This window comes from Copidosoma floridanum, unplaced genomic scaffold, assembly GCF_036245765.1.
Source record: "Copidosoma floridanum isolate Cflo_tuat_1 unplaced genomic scaffold, Cflo_Japanese_pri ptg000028l, whole genome shotgun sequence".
Classification (NCBI taxonomy): Eukaryota; Metazoa; Arthropoda; class Insecta; order Hymenoptera; family Encyrtidae; genus Copidosoma; species Copidosoma floridanum.
The window spans coordinates 6,071,082-6,087,318 of NW_028321905.1; the positions used below are offsets into that span (position 1 = coordinate 6,071,082).

Below are 16,237 nucleotides of genomic sequence, written 5' to 3' on the forward strand. Positions count from 1 at the left end.
CTTTCATTAGTGTAGATATTATTAGTGTGTTGTTATTCTTAAACATTTTTGTTTTACTAAAATATTTAATAAAACAATAGTTTAGATTATAAATAAAAACACTTTATAAAACAGTCAAAAACTGGTTTAACTGCATTTAATTACTACATTGTGCTAACCAATTACTAGCTTTATCACTATTTCTTGACTATCACCGTATTTCAATACATGTAACTGTAGGTATCTCATGTTCATGTTTATTACATAAAATTTGAAACGATTAGGGGAAAATTTGATAAAAATTCTAATGAATAATATTGAAAGAATTTATGCCATTATTATTAAGATAGCTATTTATCAAGCTGGTCAAATTCTGACCTGCTTACCCTGCTTAATATAAGACAAAGTAAATAATTAATTTTTCAGCCCTTCCTTTCTTTTGACTCAGAACAAGAAAAATAATTTCAATAAAATATGTGAGGTTTCTAGAGCAAAATTTTTTATGATTCTAACATTTTAATAATTCATTATCTCTCTAAGAGTAACTTTTTATAGTTCAATTATTTAATGTTGAAAACTAACGGTCAAGTTTTGTTAATATATGTCGTTTTTTTCAGAATTAAACCCATATGCATTAACTTTATGATACGTATAAAGTTAATGAGATATTAATAGGATGTACCATTAACAGTTTATCGTGATGGTAATAATACATTTAAGGAATATAATAAATCATTCAGGAAGTAGTATTTTTTATAACTTTAATAGAAAAATTAGTGTAACAGTTGATTTCTACATGATAATTTAATATACGCTGCTACCCATTCACACAAATCTGTAAGTATGCGTACATGTATACATATGCATGTGTGTGTTTGGTGCGCGGGCGCAGCATACATCAGTATTGATTGCTTTGAAAATTAAGCTCTTACCTTCACAAGCATCGATTTCATTCTATTTGAGGGTTAGGAGAAATTCTAATGTATCGGAAACTGCAGAAAGTAAAGCCACGTCCTTTACATTAAAATTTAAAGATCATTTTTCTTATAACTATACGCTGGTACCTTAAATAACTCTTAAATTGTAAGAAGATGCAAGAATATAATAATCATACAGCTGAAGCATGGTTAAATAAAAGTGAAACAATCAAATCGAACGATTCAGCTCATATATTTGGAGCTCGACCCATAGTAGATCCATCTGCAGAAGGAAATGTTGATCCTAACCTGTATCCACAACCCAAAGAAGCTACTCATAAAATTCGTGGAAAAAATGATTTTTTAGAATACCTCTTTGGAACAGTTGATCAAGAACTTCTTATAGTCAAGACTTTCTACTTTTTTTTTTATTCTGCATTTGGTTCTCTGTTTCCATTAATGGGCGTATATTTTAAGCAAATGGGTATGAATGCTGGTCAATGTGGATTAATTATAGGTTTAAGGCCATTTGTTGAATTTTTCAGTGCTCCTTTTTGGGGTTCTTGGGCTGACAGGTGAGTTATAGTCAAATAACAAGAGTAAAGTATACTAATAAACACTATTTTTATTCAATTTTAAATAATATAATAAAACTTCTTAGTTCGTCTATCTCGTCATCCCAGTTTAAAACAAACTACTTCTCAGTTTCAATTATAATAATCTAAAATTTAATACTTCTAATGTCGTTAACACTATATCACTTGACTAAATTTTTTATAATGTAAATGAATTTTAAAATACTTTTTGTACTAGGTGGCAAAAAGGAAAACAACTTCTTTTGGCATCATTATCTTGTTGGATAATATTTACTTTACCACTTGGATTTATTCAACCACCAGCTACATCATGTATGTTGTATGAAAATCATACTTATTACTTGTATATACCAGATTCTGATCAAAAAATTGTTAAAAGATCTGTCAGTATTAGAAATAATCAGTATAATTCAAGAGTCTTTTCTTATCAGAATGCTCACTATGACACTAACGGTACACTATTTGAAAGATCTTTTAATGGGTACAATAAGAAATCTGATGCTGTCCACTACGATATAAGTGAAAATAACTTGTTGGAGAGAAACACAGCTCTTAACATATCAGTCAATAATCACGGGAGTTTTTACAATGAAGCTAAACATATTATCAAAAATTCTACACAAACAAATATGTTATTAGATGACGCACCAAAATATAATAACTGGCTCAAGGTAAGTTTAGTAATTACTTTTTAGTTAGGCTTTAAAAATTTTGATCTTAGGGGTTTCATTCACAATAATTTTTTTTGTTCAAATAAAATGCATAAGGAAGATAATATAAACTATAAAAGGGGTGTATACACGCTTAGTACACACAGTTTAAGTATAATTTTTATGTAATTTTTAATTTACTTATGAGAAAGCATTTCGTAAAAAAACATTTCATGGCTTTTATCTCTCGATGTTTATGAAAGTCTTTTAAAATAGAATTTAATGACGAGAGTTATCAGAACTGAGATTATTAAATATGTAACTTTTACTCAACTAAAGCTTCTATAAAAGGAATTAAGAGGTGCCCTATAATAAATGCTCCCTGCATGATTAATGATCTACTAAAGACTGAATAATTTTTATAAAAAATATAAGTATGATTTATAACTTTCCAAGACTTTACACTCCCAAACCTGGATTAAATTTAAAGCCATCCATGGGTAACACAACTTTGCATTTACTTAGCAAAAACGGTGATTACGTAATACAGTATGTCACCTGAAACCACTTTAAAAATAATTGAAAAAAAGCTTCTTTTCATAAATTCAGAGTGAATTTGGAAAAGAGATATTTGTAATCTTCGTTAGTTACCACTAGGTCGTAGGTTGGTACCGTTACTGAACTAAAAGAGTTTTGTTAAGGTTGGACCTCCGCCTAAATCTGGGGTACAAGACTTATGTAATTAAATAGATGAAGACTCGCTGAATCCAATGGTACCTTCAGTTATGCCCAATGACGGGCAAAATCTCGAGATGTTAAAGCTCAAAGTTCGAATGTTTTATACAGGCGCATACCAAAAAACGAGGAAAATGTGACGTAATTACATATTACGAATAAAACACAAAAATCTGAGTAAAGTGAGTATATGGAACTTGTAGAGAAAATCCTCTTCTTTCGGATCGTGTTGAGCACAATATGGGTTGACGGCCAATTTCTCGAAATATTTAACAAAAACGAACATAAATACTGGTTTTGTGATTACGAGAGGAAGTCGGGGAAGCCGCCATATTGGTATATGTTAGCGCACGGTTTTTTAAAAGCGAGTAGTAACGAAAATGCTTGTGGTGTCAATTTTGTTTTCGTTTTTTGTGCACTAAACATAAAATATCGGTTAATGAATAATAAATATGAATGAATATTAGTACAAAATTGATAATAAAAATGATGAATATCAGTAATAAATTAATACTATAATTAAATTTTATTTAACAAAAATTGTTGAAAGGCTGCCTCCTTTGACATGGTATTAACTTTTTTGCCTCTCAAAAAAAGCTCTCCCCTTTTAGAAGTCAATGCTGTTTTTTCAGTGGCTGCAGGCTTTATCGGCACAGTCGGGACAGAGTATGCGTTGAAAAGTGTTTGACCGTCGTAGGCTGCTATCTTCAATGTGAAATTTGTTAATGGGTACCTCAAATGTATTAACAATAGAAAAATAAAGAAAAATAAAATAATGTTATTTCGTACGTACTTGAAGTATTTGGTCAGAAGAAAAAAGGCCAGTTGTTTCTGTATCGAAGTAAACAATTTTGAAATTTTTAATTTCACTTTCTGACGAATCAATGAAAGGTGAATCAAGTTTGTCAATAGGTATATCTAATACTCCACTTAGACCAACGTTGCTTTGATAAGTCAGTCCTTCGGTACGTTGAGCATTATTTGCTTTTGATAATTTTTTGTTTTTTAAAGACTTACGCCTAATTTTTCCATACCTGGTACTTGCAAATAATCTTTTTTTTGTAACTTTATTATCTTTGACTTTCCTGGATTTCAATCCTTGACGCGTTGGACTAATTCCTAATGTTTTATAAACGTTATCGATGTATGAGTGCCCCAAATTTTTTTGACACACAGCAGCTGCCACGCGATAGTTCAAGGATTCCGATCCTGAGTAATGTTTAGACTTTGGACACTTGCTTGCAACAATATTATTAAAATTCTCATTAACTTGAGTAGAAGCAGAAGGAGCTAATTTTTTCACGTTGTTCAGCGTCAAATATAATTTTAATGCTGTTAACTAATTTTTACAATATGGGCACCAGAAAGTTCATTAAAATAAAGCTCTCTGTTGCGAAACAAATTTTTACAAGCAGTTCTAACGATTCTAATGGAAAACTTTGTTTATAATATAAGCACTATTTTTTATAATAATTATAATGTAAAAATTTTTGCGTTAGGTCACTTAAAAGCTGAAATACTTGTCTACATTCAATACTATGTCTAATGTAATTAATTAATCAGATAGCAGTCCTTCATTTACGCAGAAGTTTGTTCTCTATTCATATTTGTGTGAACTTTACAGTCCATCGTGTTTAATTGCTGCATCGTGTTGATAAACCGATAGCATTATTTAAGCATTAAGGCCTCATAATGGCCAAAGCGAATAATTTAGGGACGTATGCGTTAGCAAAAATATCTTTTCTTCTTGTCATTGTGTAATAACACCAATCCAAATTAACTTTGCTTAGAACATGGGTGTATGATTTTTTTTCAGGCTTAAACATTTTGTTAATTATTGTATTAATGTTCCACAGTTTATTTAAAATTTCAAAATTTGTCCTATTTTAAACTCATATGCTTTTGCTAAAGATAATAACACATTCTTTTATAAAAACTTTTCTTCAATTTCTTGATGAAATGGCTTTAAATGTGTAACTTTTAATTTATTATAGTCCTACATGACATTTTCCACGATAACAAAACGATTATTAACAAAGAAAGTCGTGAATTTTGTAAAAAGGTTTACATCTGTGTCTAAGTGTAATAATTACTGATGGACCCTATTTACATATTTCAAGCGTTAATGTTTTATTATTTTACTCTCACTTAACTTTCTGTTCAGTATCATAAAGCTACAACCCAATCGCTTAGCAATAACTTTTTTATGGGATAACAAACAGCAGAGATAATGATAATTTAACTAACGCGCATGTTTCAAATCGCTATAGACCTTGCTGATACATCTCCCCACAACGCTACTCACGTTAGCGTAACGAAATATTGAGAGTATCATTGATTTAGCAGCCAACCTACTGCAGTGCTAGAATCTGGGTCAATTTAAGATATTTATGTTATATTAAAGCTAAAAACTATCGTAGATTCTGAAAGACGTGCTACAAAATATTTTATCATTAAGATAAACATCGTGACCCTCCAATGCAAAAAGTTTTGATTTAGCATTGTAGAAATAGTGTACAGAAATTTCTTTTGTAACTTAGCGCTTTTTCGATCTATAGTTTCTGAAGTTTGCATTTAAAAAATTAATGAGCTGTAAATCTATAATCAAAACTGAAATTCAAAATGAACCCAAGCTCTCTTTTTACGATATTCCAAAGAAAATTTTAGTAATTTTTAAAGTAAAGTACTTCTTTCGAATAATTATACTTTTTTTTAAAGTACGGAAACTTGGATCTCAAAGAACTCTTATTTTCTTGTGCAAGGTATTTATTTCAAATAATTTAAAAGTCCTTAGGCTTCTTATAAACACTGGATCATCTTAATTTACTCCTCGATTTACTCCAAATTTATTAAATCGTGTAATATTGTCAAGGGTAGTTTATTTTTTTCACTCTCAAAGCTAGATTGTATTGTATTGGTTTTAATTAGTTTTAATTTTTGTAAAAGTTCTAGTTAAGGATACCTAGCTCCTTGATCCAGATTGTGACTTACACCAGATATTTTGATGAAGGAATAATATCTAACAATCACTTTCTTATTAAAATCCATAAAGGTTAAAAGGTAGTGTAGCGTGTCTCCAAAAAATGTACTGTAAGAAAAACTTTGTAGCTTTCATGACTCGGGACAGCGTGCCTTTAAGCTGCAGTACACATGGAAGTTATTTTGCTTCGTAGAGTTTTCCAATCTTAATCACTTGTTAAAAAAATTAATGTATTATATGTTAAGGCCAATCTTCTCAAAAGTATGAACATAGTGAAAAAAAGATTTCGGAAATAATACTGCAAGGAATATCTGCATGTTGTTTAACAGTATTAAGTTGATAGCATCTAAAAACTAAAGTTAAAGTTGTAACAATGGTTTTTAATAATAATGATAACGTTGAATTACGCTTAATCATCTAAGCATTTTATTAAGATTTACAAAATATATTTATATATGCTAATGAAACACCTAACTATAGTTCACTTTCTTAGTTATTTTTCTGCCTCCTTATTGCCAAGATTACCACAACAAGTGGAGATTTATACAACTATTGAAACGTTATTGCTTGCCTTATAAATAGTCTCACAATATTATAAACAAAAAAAGATAAACTCATGAAATTCACAGGCCCTCAATGATAAATTTTGGTTCTTTCAAGTTATCTCTGCCATTTCTTAACCGATCACAAGAATTTCCGATGAAGGTTAAGAATAAATACAACTTATGCTTACTAATAATTTTTCAAAGCTTTGGGCACCAAATTAAAATGTTGGCTGTCTTTTAAAAATTTCAGAACGTCATTAAAAGTAATTATTAGGTGCGCAGCTCCAAAAAAAAAAAATCCGATTTTGTACTATTCTAAATTTTTCCAGGTTTCTTAAGCCATGGCATCAGATGAAAAAAAAATCTTAGAAATCTGGAAATATGACAAAAATAGTAAATAAAAATAATAAAATGAATGTTGAATACTTGAAAGAGATACTTAAAATAGTGAAGTTTCGTATGAAATCTCGGCACATATTTTAAGAAAACTTATGACTGTTATGTTGGCTATCGGCTAAGTACTGGTTAAAGTGCTATAAATCTCAAGATTTTGAAGATTTTCACCAAAAAAGATTTGAAAATAATTTTTACAGGATCTTATGAACTACATTAAACTGTATCGTAATTGTCAGAAACATTTAAAAAAAAAGTAAAATAAATGTGTCATACTTGAAGCAGACACCTACAATAGTATAAATCAATGCACGTATCTAAAGAAACTTATAACTGTTATGTTGACTATAGGCCAAATTCTACTAACGAGAGATATAGGCAGCTGTTTTGATGAAACATTAATTTATTGTTACACTAACTATGCATTAGAAGAAATTGTTTGTTTTGTGGGAGTATGTAAAAATAACAACAGTGAAAATCAATCAATTTTCAATACAGTGTTCTTTTCTGAATTATGCTTAACAAAAATTAAAAATATTCGAAGAATTTTCAGAGATTTCAGAAACAAAGTATCATGATAAATATTCCGTTATGTTGATGGGTTTAATTTTATATCATGAAATGGATACTTACTTCAATCTTTTAAGTTATTCAACTTTTCAGTCAGAAGATAATCCTAAGTAGACACGCGTTTTAAAATAAAGTCGTATCCTCGCAAATTAAATCTCTGTCTGAGTAGGGAAATTTTTTATTCATTAATCAGAACAATAGAAGGATTTAATTGTCTGTTATCCATGGCTTATCTTATACATGTATTATGGAAAACAACTTGTGGATCTATTTAAAAATTAAATAGGTTTGTTCCTAAGCAATCTTTCATACAAACATAAATTGGGAGGTTTCTAATGATCATATAAATACAATTTTATGTGGTTTTTTTTATAAGGTTACATGTTCAATTGCAATTTTTTTGAATTCAACAATTTAAAGAGGTAACAGATAAAGAAAATATAAATTTTTTTGTGGGTACTTTTTCTGCTATTTCGAATAATATCTGTTAAAAAAATCTATGTGTGGTGAACGTCATGAAGGAACATTCACTGACATTTAATACTAGCTTATTACAGAAAGCGGTAATGCAGGATGGTTTTTTCTTGACTTTTTTGATACAAATGTATTTTGGGTATAAGATATGAAATAGCAAAACATGTGTAGTAGGAATTGAGCATATGTGACAGATGTAAGCGTGACGTTAGAGATGTAGGCCAGCCTATAAATCGTTTACATTGTATTGTGACATAATATATTTTTACAATCGCTTATTTACGAAACATTAGAACATTAGATAAAACTTCACCTAATTAACGTAAGTATACACACACCAACAATAGCATCACTTTCGTACACAGTATCGTTTCTTACAAAGTATATTTATAATGATACTTGCCACATAATTCCATGTAAATAAAACTTTATACATGGGTACCCAAGCACCCACTGTCCACTAGTTTTTTTTTTTTTTTTTTTTTTTTTTTTTTTTTTTTTTTTTTTTCATTTGTTACAGTCAGTATACAAAACCGTTTTTTTGTTTCGTTGGTTTTCTATCGTTTCAATTTATTTTTCTTGTTTTTTCTTTTTTATTAACTTTCTGTATCTTTCTCTAACTTTTTTTTTTACTTACACTATTTTCTTTTGGGTAGTCTTAGAACAAATCTTAGAATAGATTCAGGCCCCTGAACTAATCGAAATTCTGGTCGAAAAATTGGCCTCACTTATATATATGAGGTTTATAAATCATTTCAAAACTGCTCCTGAAACAAATATTAAAACTGATGTTGAAACTAATCGCAAAATTGGTTACGAAATCAATCTTAAAATAAGTATAAAAATCAATGAAAAAACTAGTTTGTGAACTGATCCGAAGATAAGACTTAAAACTAATCTAAAAAAAAATCTGTATTTTTGTTAAACGTAGTGTGACTATATAAATCAGACATTCCACGTCAACCGGGACACGTGAATGGCCAAAATTAAACGCAATCTTGAAAGTTCGTTTTGGGCTTAAATTGTTCGTATTATGATAGACTTACAAAAAATATCTGGTCTTTTAAAAATTCAAAATGGCGGATCCAATATGGTGGCCTGGTTCTGAAAAGTTAGAGGATTTTATTTTTGAAAAATACTATCATATACTAATTATAATTCTTAGCAAGAATTGTCTCTCGCACATTTCTATTTAATTTTGATGTTTTCGAGAAAAAAAATTATAAATATTTACAAATACGTTCAGCTTGATAAGAACGCATGTTTTAGTCCTATACAGAATGAGATAGCCCTACTGGAAAAGTTTCTCAAGTACATTGGTGTTTAAGGTCGCTGACTACGAATCCAAGGTCAGGTGTACGTAAATTAAAAATGGCAGATCCAACATGGCGGCGAAATTCTGAAAAATTAATGGATTGTATTTTAAAACAGTTCTATGGTATACTACTTATAATTCTGGGCAAGAAATAATTCCTGCGAATTTTTGTTGAAATTTGCCGTTTTCGAGAAAAAAATTTTGAATATTCAAAAATATGTCCAACTAGATAAAAACGCATATTTTAATCCTATACAGAAAGAGATAGCTAAACTGGAGAAGTTTGCAAAATACGTTGGTGTTTAAGGTCTCCGACTACGAATCCAAGGTCAGGTGTACATAAATTAAAAATGGTGGATCCTAAATGGCGTTGAAAAGGATAGAAAATTCCTAATAATTAACTCAGATTATCAGTTAACAGTTATGTTTATTATTTAATGCTTAATAAATTTTAACATAATTTGATACAATAATAACAATGTAACTCAAGGTTTCTGTGACTTAAACTCAAATAGCAGTTTTTTTACTATAAAGAGTTTTCTTTCCTAAAATCTTATTTAAAATATTATATTCTTTTAACGACTTCTAATATTGCAAAATCTGTATTGGATCCTGAGCTGTTGAAAATCTCATAACCTTTTAATTTCTTACTAGGAATCACAGTAAATGCATGAGCCGTAGATATTCCTGATACAGTAGGAGCTTTAGAAAATGTTTTAGCGTCTTTTCATGATGCTGTGGGCTGTAGTAAAAAAACTTTATGTTCTTAAACTTTTCTGTTGCCCAATCGAGTAGGCTTTTTGGTGTCAACATTGCTTTAGCCCAATCAGCTTGGAGACTAGGACGGGACGCTTCTCGTTTAAAGACAGCTCCTACGTCGTGTCGTCACACGCGCCCTTACCGTGTGCAGTAGCGTAACAATGCCATTTAGCTATTACACCAAAAAAATCCTTCTCATGGCTGATGAAATTGCTCATTTGATACTTATTTTTGTAGTGCTTCTTAGCCCCGTCGCTGACATATATTATTTTATTGACTTGTGGGCAAAATTCTTTAATTTCTGGAATTACCAGTTGCTGCATTATGTACACTGCAGTAGTGTCGTGTATTAAGCAGTCAGACAATAAAATAAAACTTTTATGCTGTACCACTCCTTTTTCTTTATAATGTACAACAGCGGGATGTACGGTGCATTCTGCATTATTGTAATGAAATCCCTGTTCTGCATCTTAGAAGCCATATGCATAATTTTCTGAAAAGTCCGTATGTACTGAGACTTCATCCTCTTTCAAATTATTTTTTAAGTCTGATATAAATTGAGACTGTGCTTTGGAAATGAAATGATGGGGTTAAAGAGTTTTAAGTCTTGTAGATAAATCATCAACGAAATCATCGACTGGAAGATATTTTTTATTAAGAGTACAATGGTCAGTTGTTTGCCAAGTTAAAAAAATAGCCTCCAAGATGCCATTTTCCCTCGAAATATCATAAATGAAATTCGAAAACTTTTAACTATCTGGGCAGTTTTTACAATCACCCAAATAACAAGATGCCGATGGATTGTCACACAGAACAATCTTGAACGAGTCTGTTAGAGATGTTATTTTATTTTTATAATTCAGAGTTAATTTAGGTAAATTTAAAGCATCGATCATGGACTTAAAGTGTTAGTGTAGTACACAAACACATACACAATGTGTACCGCTGGCACCAGTCAGTACACACCATTTCGGTCGGAGATCTGCAAATTTACTTAAGCCAATGGAAAATGTAGGGTTTTGTTCTTTGAATTAACTATGAAGGACCATTATATCACGTAACAATAATCTTTTCTGCATTTTAATCTTAGCATCATTAATTGTTACAGAAACATAGTCTTTTTTATTGGGCATTATCCGACTGTTCAAACCACTTTTATAAAACTCTACAACTCTTTTTACAGTATTATCAGGTTAGGATTTTCCAGTTTTTATCTGAGGAAATGTTAGCACACCATTAAGTTTTCTCAGCTTTTGTGCTTAAACAACACTTCTCTGAGAGGTACAAAACTCTTCCGCAGTGTCACGTATACTCCAGCAACTTGGTGCTATAGTCAAAATTGTTACTCACAGACGATCGTTTGCAGATAAACTTGAAAACTTGTCGTCAAAATTTTGTAAAATATTTTCTAGAGCAGTCTCTCTTGATATACGTATTTTTTTTTTTTTTTTTTTTGGTGAAAGCATCTCATCATCTGAATCTTCCGATACTAAACACGAAGAATCGGGTACTGGATCATCTGAACTAACTGGCTATCAGTCTCATTCACTGAATGTTGACTTACCGAGAACAACTGTCTACAATTTTTACATACTCTAGCTGTGGAAAGGATACTTGGGAATGCTGCTTGCATACTTTTAGAAATACATCTTAGCTCTTTGCCTACGTGACCTGGGTTATTATAAAAATTAACACATCTATCAGTATACATCTTTTTCTGAAATGTAGACATACTGATAACAATATATTAGATGTTATGAACACGACAGTAATAAAAATAGAAAAAATATTATCAACTTGACAAGCAGCTCCTGAAAACAGCACGAAAAAATTTTCTACTAGATTTTCACAAAGCTGGAAAAAAGATACTGTCTTGTTACTATATAAAGTAACATATTGCTGTATTTGCTCTTAAGCTACTTCAAATTTCAATTTACCTATCAATAAATTAATTTTAGATTACTTCTCAAAATTTATTATTATCTCAATTATGAATAAAACATATTTTTATTGACGTATTCTCTAACTAAATTAATTTTCGTATTCTTCATCGTATGACTATTTTTGTATGATAGATATTGCATGCATCATATGTGCAGTTTCAATCTAATCGGTCAGCGCGAGATTTTGAGTTACACGATAATACCTATTAGCATGGTTTCAGTTTAGGTATTTGGTTGTTTGAAAAAAAATTATTTAATTAAAGATTAAAAAGAGTAACTTATGTAAAAAAAATTTTCTGGTATCGGTAATCCATTTCAAGTAGAAATGTTCTCTTGATACTTTTTTGTATAATGCGTGGTATTACAACAGACTTACCAGATTTATCAGATCCAAGTCTTATAAGTCTATCAGACCTCCAGTATTTTTAAAATCCACGGGACGCACGCGTCCGCACGCTCTTATATGGAAGCGGCCTACTAAAGGAGACTTAGCAAGGTTGTTAAACATATCTTAATGGATTTAATTGGATCGTCTTAAGCGTCTTATCTTGCTAAGATATGATTGCCCTATAGCCTGGGATGTTAAATGACCTGACCTTTTTATCTGACCCTAAAATTCAACCGACCTTTACGATTAAATATTTTTTTTCGTTGATAAATCTAACCTCTGTACCAGGTATGATACAGAGGTTAGACTCTTGAACAAAAAAATACTTCTGACCGTAAAGGTAGGTTAAATATCACGATCAGATACAAAGGTCAGGTTATTTTGAAGAGCTTACAATATTTTCTAAGATAATAACATTGAGTGCTTTATCTTTATCGTACGTTTATCCTAGCTATGGGTATATAATAAGGGCAAGGGTATGTTCGTAACTGAAATCATTGATTTGACACTACTTCAAATGTAAACTTCGTTGAAAAATCTAACATAAAATAATACAAGTGAAATCTTTATCGATTCCCTGTATATTCCACTTGGAAACTGAATAGCACATTCACAGTGTGGATATTATGGTACCTATATATGCACTACAGTACAGAAATATGTCAAATTCTATTAAATGATGCTGAAATTTATCACATACTTTCATTGAGTAGAAAAATGGCGGTTTACTGATAACCTAATTTAAATATTAAAAGTTTCCTATCCTTTTCAATGCCATTTAGGATCCACCATTTTTAATTTATGTACACCTGACCTTGGATTCGTAGTCAGCGACCTTAAACATCAACGTATTTTGCAAACTTCTCCAGTTAGGCTCTCCAGTTAGCTATCTCTTTCTGTATTGGACCAAAACACGCGTTTTTATCAAGTTGGACATATTTGTTAATATTTATAATTTTTTTTCTCGAAAATGGCGAAATTAAATAGAAATTCGCAAGAGCTAATTCTTGCTAGGAATTATTATTAGTATATGATAATATTTAAAAAAAATAAAATCCTCTAATTTTTCGGAATCAGGCCGCCATATTGGATCCACCATTTTGAATTTTTTAAAAGACCAGATAACTTTCAAAAGCCTATGATAATACGAACAATTTAAGCCCAAAACGAATTTTCAAGATTGCGTTGAATTTTGTCCATTCAGGTGTCATGGTTGACGTGGAACGTCCAATATATAAAGGATTTTGCGTATATGTTCTTAGAATTTTTCAAAAAAATGCACAATAATGTGAATATCACAATTTCTTTAAAAAAAATTTGTAGTATCACAAATAATAAATTAAAAATAGAAAGTAATAAATTTGGACACAAAAATGTGTCAACAAATGAGCAATAATGAGAATTACTTATAATAAATCTAGTTGCTATGTGACACACATGACCATCAATTTTAAAATTATAATAATCTTTTTTTTCGTCACATACGACAGTGGCAGTCAATGATGCAAAAGAGGAAACATTACTGTGATATTAAAAAAACTATATTATATGATCAATAATTAGCAATACAAGCTTGAATTTATTACCATACAGACTCAAAGCGGGTAAAAATATTTATGGACGTTCACAAAAATTAGGTTTTTGTGCCTCACTTTCCCCAAATTCTGCAGAACAAAATTTGCTATTGTAATATTTCGGAAAATAACTATTTTAACTCAATAACAAGACTTTGCGTAAAACGGTAGAGTTCAAAATAATTCAACAATAAATCGACTTAACGTAGTAACCCTCAAGGACTCTGAGCGTTTTTTTTCGAAACTAATTTTAAATTGCATCAATGAAGCAGATTCGTTCAAAATGTTTACAATATTTGACGGAATACTCCATAGTAGATTTGAAAATGCTGCTTGGGTTAAGTGAAGCACGATTCGAAAATTCATAATATTTCTTAAAAAGCATACAACGTTATACTACTGTGCCAATTGAGAAAATTTTTTTCTGAAGTTTTAATGTCGTATGACTTGTGTGGCAAAAATTCATGGAAAAAAGTAGATTTTTATTATAGATTTTAAAAAAAAGAAAAAGAGTAATGATTTATTACAGCTAAACTCAACTTCTAAAGGCTATAGTGAGTTAAGATGGTCAAATCTTCCCTAGCCTAGATCTTTGTTTTCAATGAACCACTTCAGAGTACAAACTAAAAAAGTATTTCAGCCAAAATTCTCAGCCCTCTAGGTGATAGTAGAGTGCTGGTATATCATAAAACGTGTTTTCAAAAAAAAATCGCTCCCGCATGACTGCTCTATCCAAAAAATCTGGAAAACCTAATGGATGTTTTTGTTTTTACTAGTGAATACTATTAGTTTTTTTAAATTTTTTATATCTAATCTAGACAAAGAAGTATTTCAATTTCTTAATCATATTTTTTGTTATGTTAATTTTACTTGGCTAGGTTTTTAATAACTGTTTTTTAAGTATTCATTTACGTATATCACGATCTTGCTATTGTTACAACCGTTTTCTAAACAGAACTTGATAAAAAATCGAAAAATCTGATTTTTTGCATCTTTTTCATATTTTTGTAACGTAAACTCAAAATTTTATAGTTCAATGCATTTGAATACTCCTCGAAATACTCTGTGATCATTGTAGTTACTATTTCTTATGCATAGACACCGGTTTCAAGCCAAATCATAATTAAAATTTTCTAAAAACCCTTTTCCACATTTTTTTTGTAACATAGCCTAAAAATTTAATATCTCAACATATTCTAAAACACATAAAAATAGTTTTTTATTAGACATTTTCCACATTTTTGTCATATAATCTCAAAATTTAATAATTTAAAACAGTCTGTGCTTTGCGGGTCTTTGGAATACACTCTAAAGCACTTGAAAACACTCTGAGATCTTTGAAAATACTATTTTTTATGAGTGAAAGATTTTTTAAATCAAGTAATACTTTGTTCTTGCCTTATTGGCCCTGTAGTAAATACTGACAAACTTAAATATTTCATGAGTAATTGTCTATATTAAGAATAAATGATTTTGTTTATTTTAGAGAATAATGAAATAATTGTGAATGATGAATTCGTTACAACTAAATATTTTGCAGATTTTTGCCACATTTATAGTTCCGTCAATCTTCATTACTATCTTCATTTAAAACGGGATAACTGTCTGATGCAGCAAACATATCCCAAAGAACTCTTGCTCGTCTAATAATTTTTGATTTGTATTAAGCACTACTCAGATAATAAATAACTGCTGCAGTATGTGAGCAGGAACCTAGAGTTCGTTATCCGTTTGTACAGTCACACCTGTGTTGCAAAATGCCACTATATCCGATAGAACCTGGTTTGTACTCAACGTAGCATTTACGGGTCTTACTTTTTATGTATGTAGACTTTATTAAAACTTTTATAATATTCAGTTTTATTTTGATATCCCCCAGATCAATGTTTTCATTGTCATCCATCGGTTTACGAATTTAACAGATAGCTTGTTCTAATTGATAGGAACCTGTGAAAAATATCTTAAAATCCCTTTTAGTTATTTCATGAAAATCAGGGATTTCTCGGGCTGTCAATTTGGTTAAAATAGTCGGTCTGGATCCAGACCATCTAGCTGTTACAGCTTCGATAGCCAAAAAATTTTTCTATTAATTGGAGTTAATCATTCTATCAATAAAGTTATACCTTGTAACCCATCTTCATATTTATAGCAGACATAAGATAGACATCCGTACACGGAGAGACAAGCTTGGGCTAGTATACTCAGTTGGAGCCCCGAGCTCACGCTATTCGCTTTGAGCGCAATTCCAAAATCGCGCCTTCACTGGGCATTTTGAGAACGATTGGTCGTGATGAGAAAAGGTAATTATTATGAAATCGAGCTTCCAGCTTCATTCACCAGGTGACCAACCCTTAAATGTCACTTCTCTACAAGCATATGGAAATCAATTCATAGTACTGTCCTTTTCTAATCACCACTA

The 16,237-nt window shown here is 30.4% G+C and overlaps 1 protein-coding gene across 1 annotated transcript in view; it reads left to right on the forward strand.

Annotated features, from left to right (window-relative positions):
* Positions 1-932: 932 nt before the first annotated feature.
* Positions 933-16,237, forward strand: part of jef (major facilitator superfamily domain-containing protein 6 jef) — a 467,956-nt gene continuing 452,651 nt past the window's right edge. The window contains exons 1-2 of the mRNA XM_089595806.1: positions 933-1,471; positions 1,710-2,163. Coding sequence (XP_089451932.1) covers positions 1,071-1,471; positions 1,710-2,163 — 855 coding nt within the window. The 5' untranslated portion in view covers positions 933-1,070. The remainder of the gene's footprint in view (positions 1,472-1,709; positions 2,164-16,237) is intronic.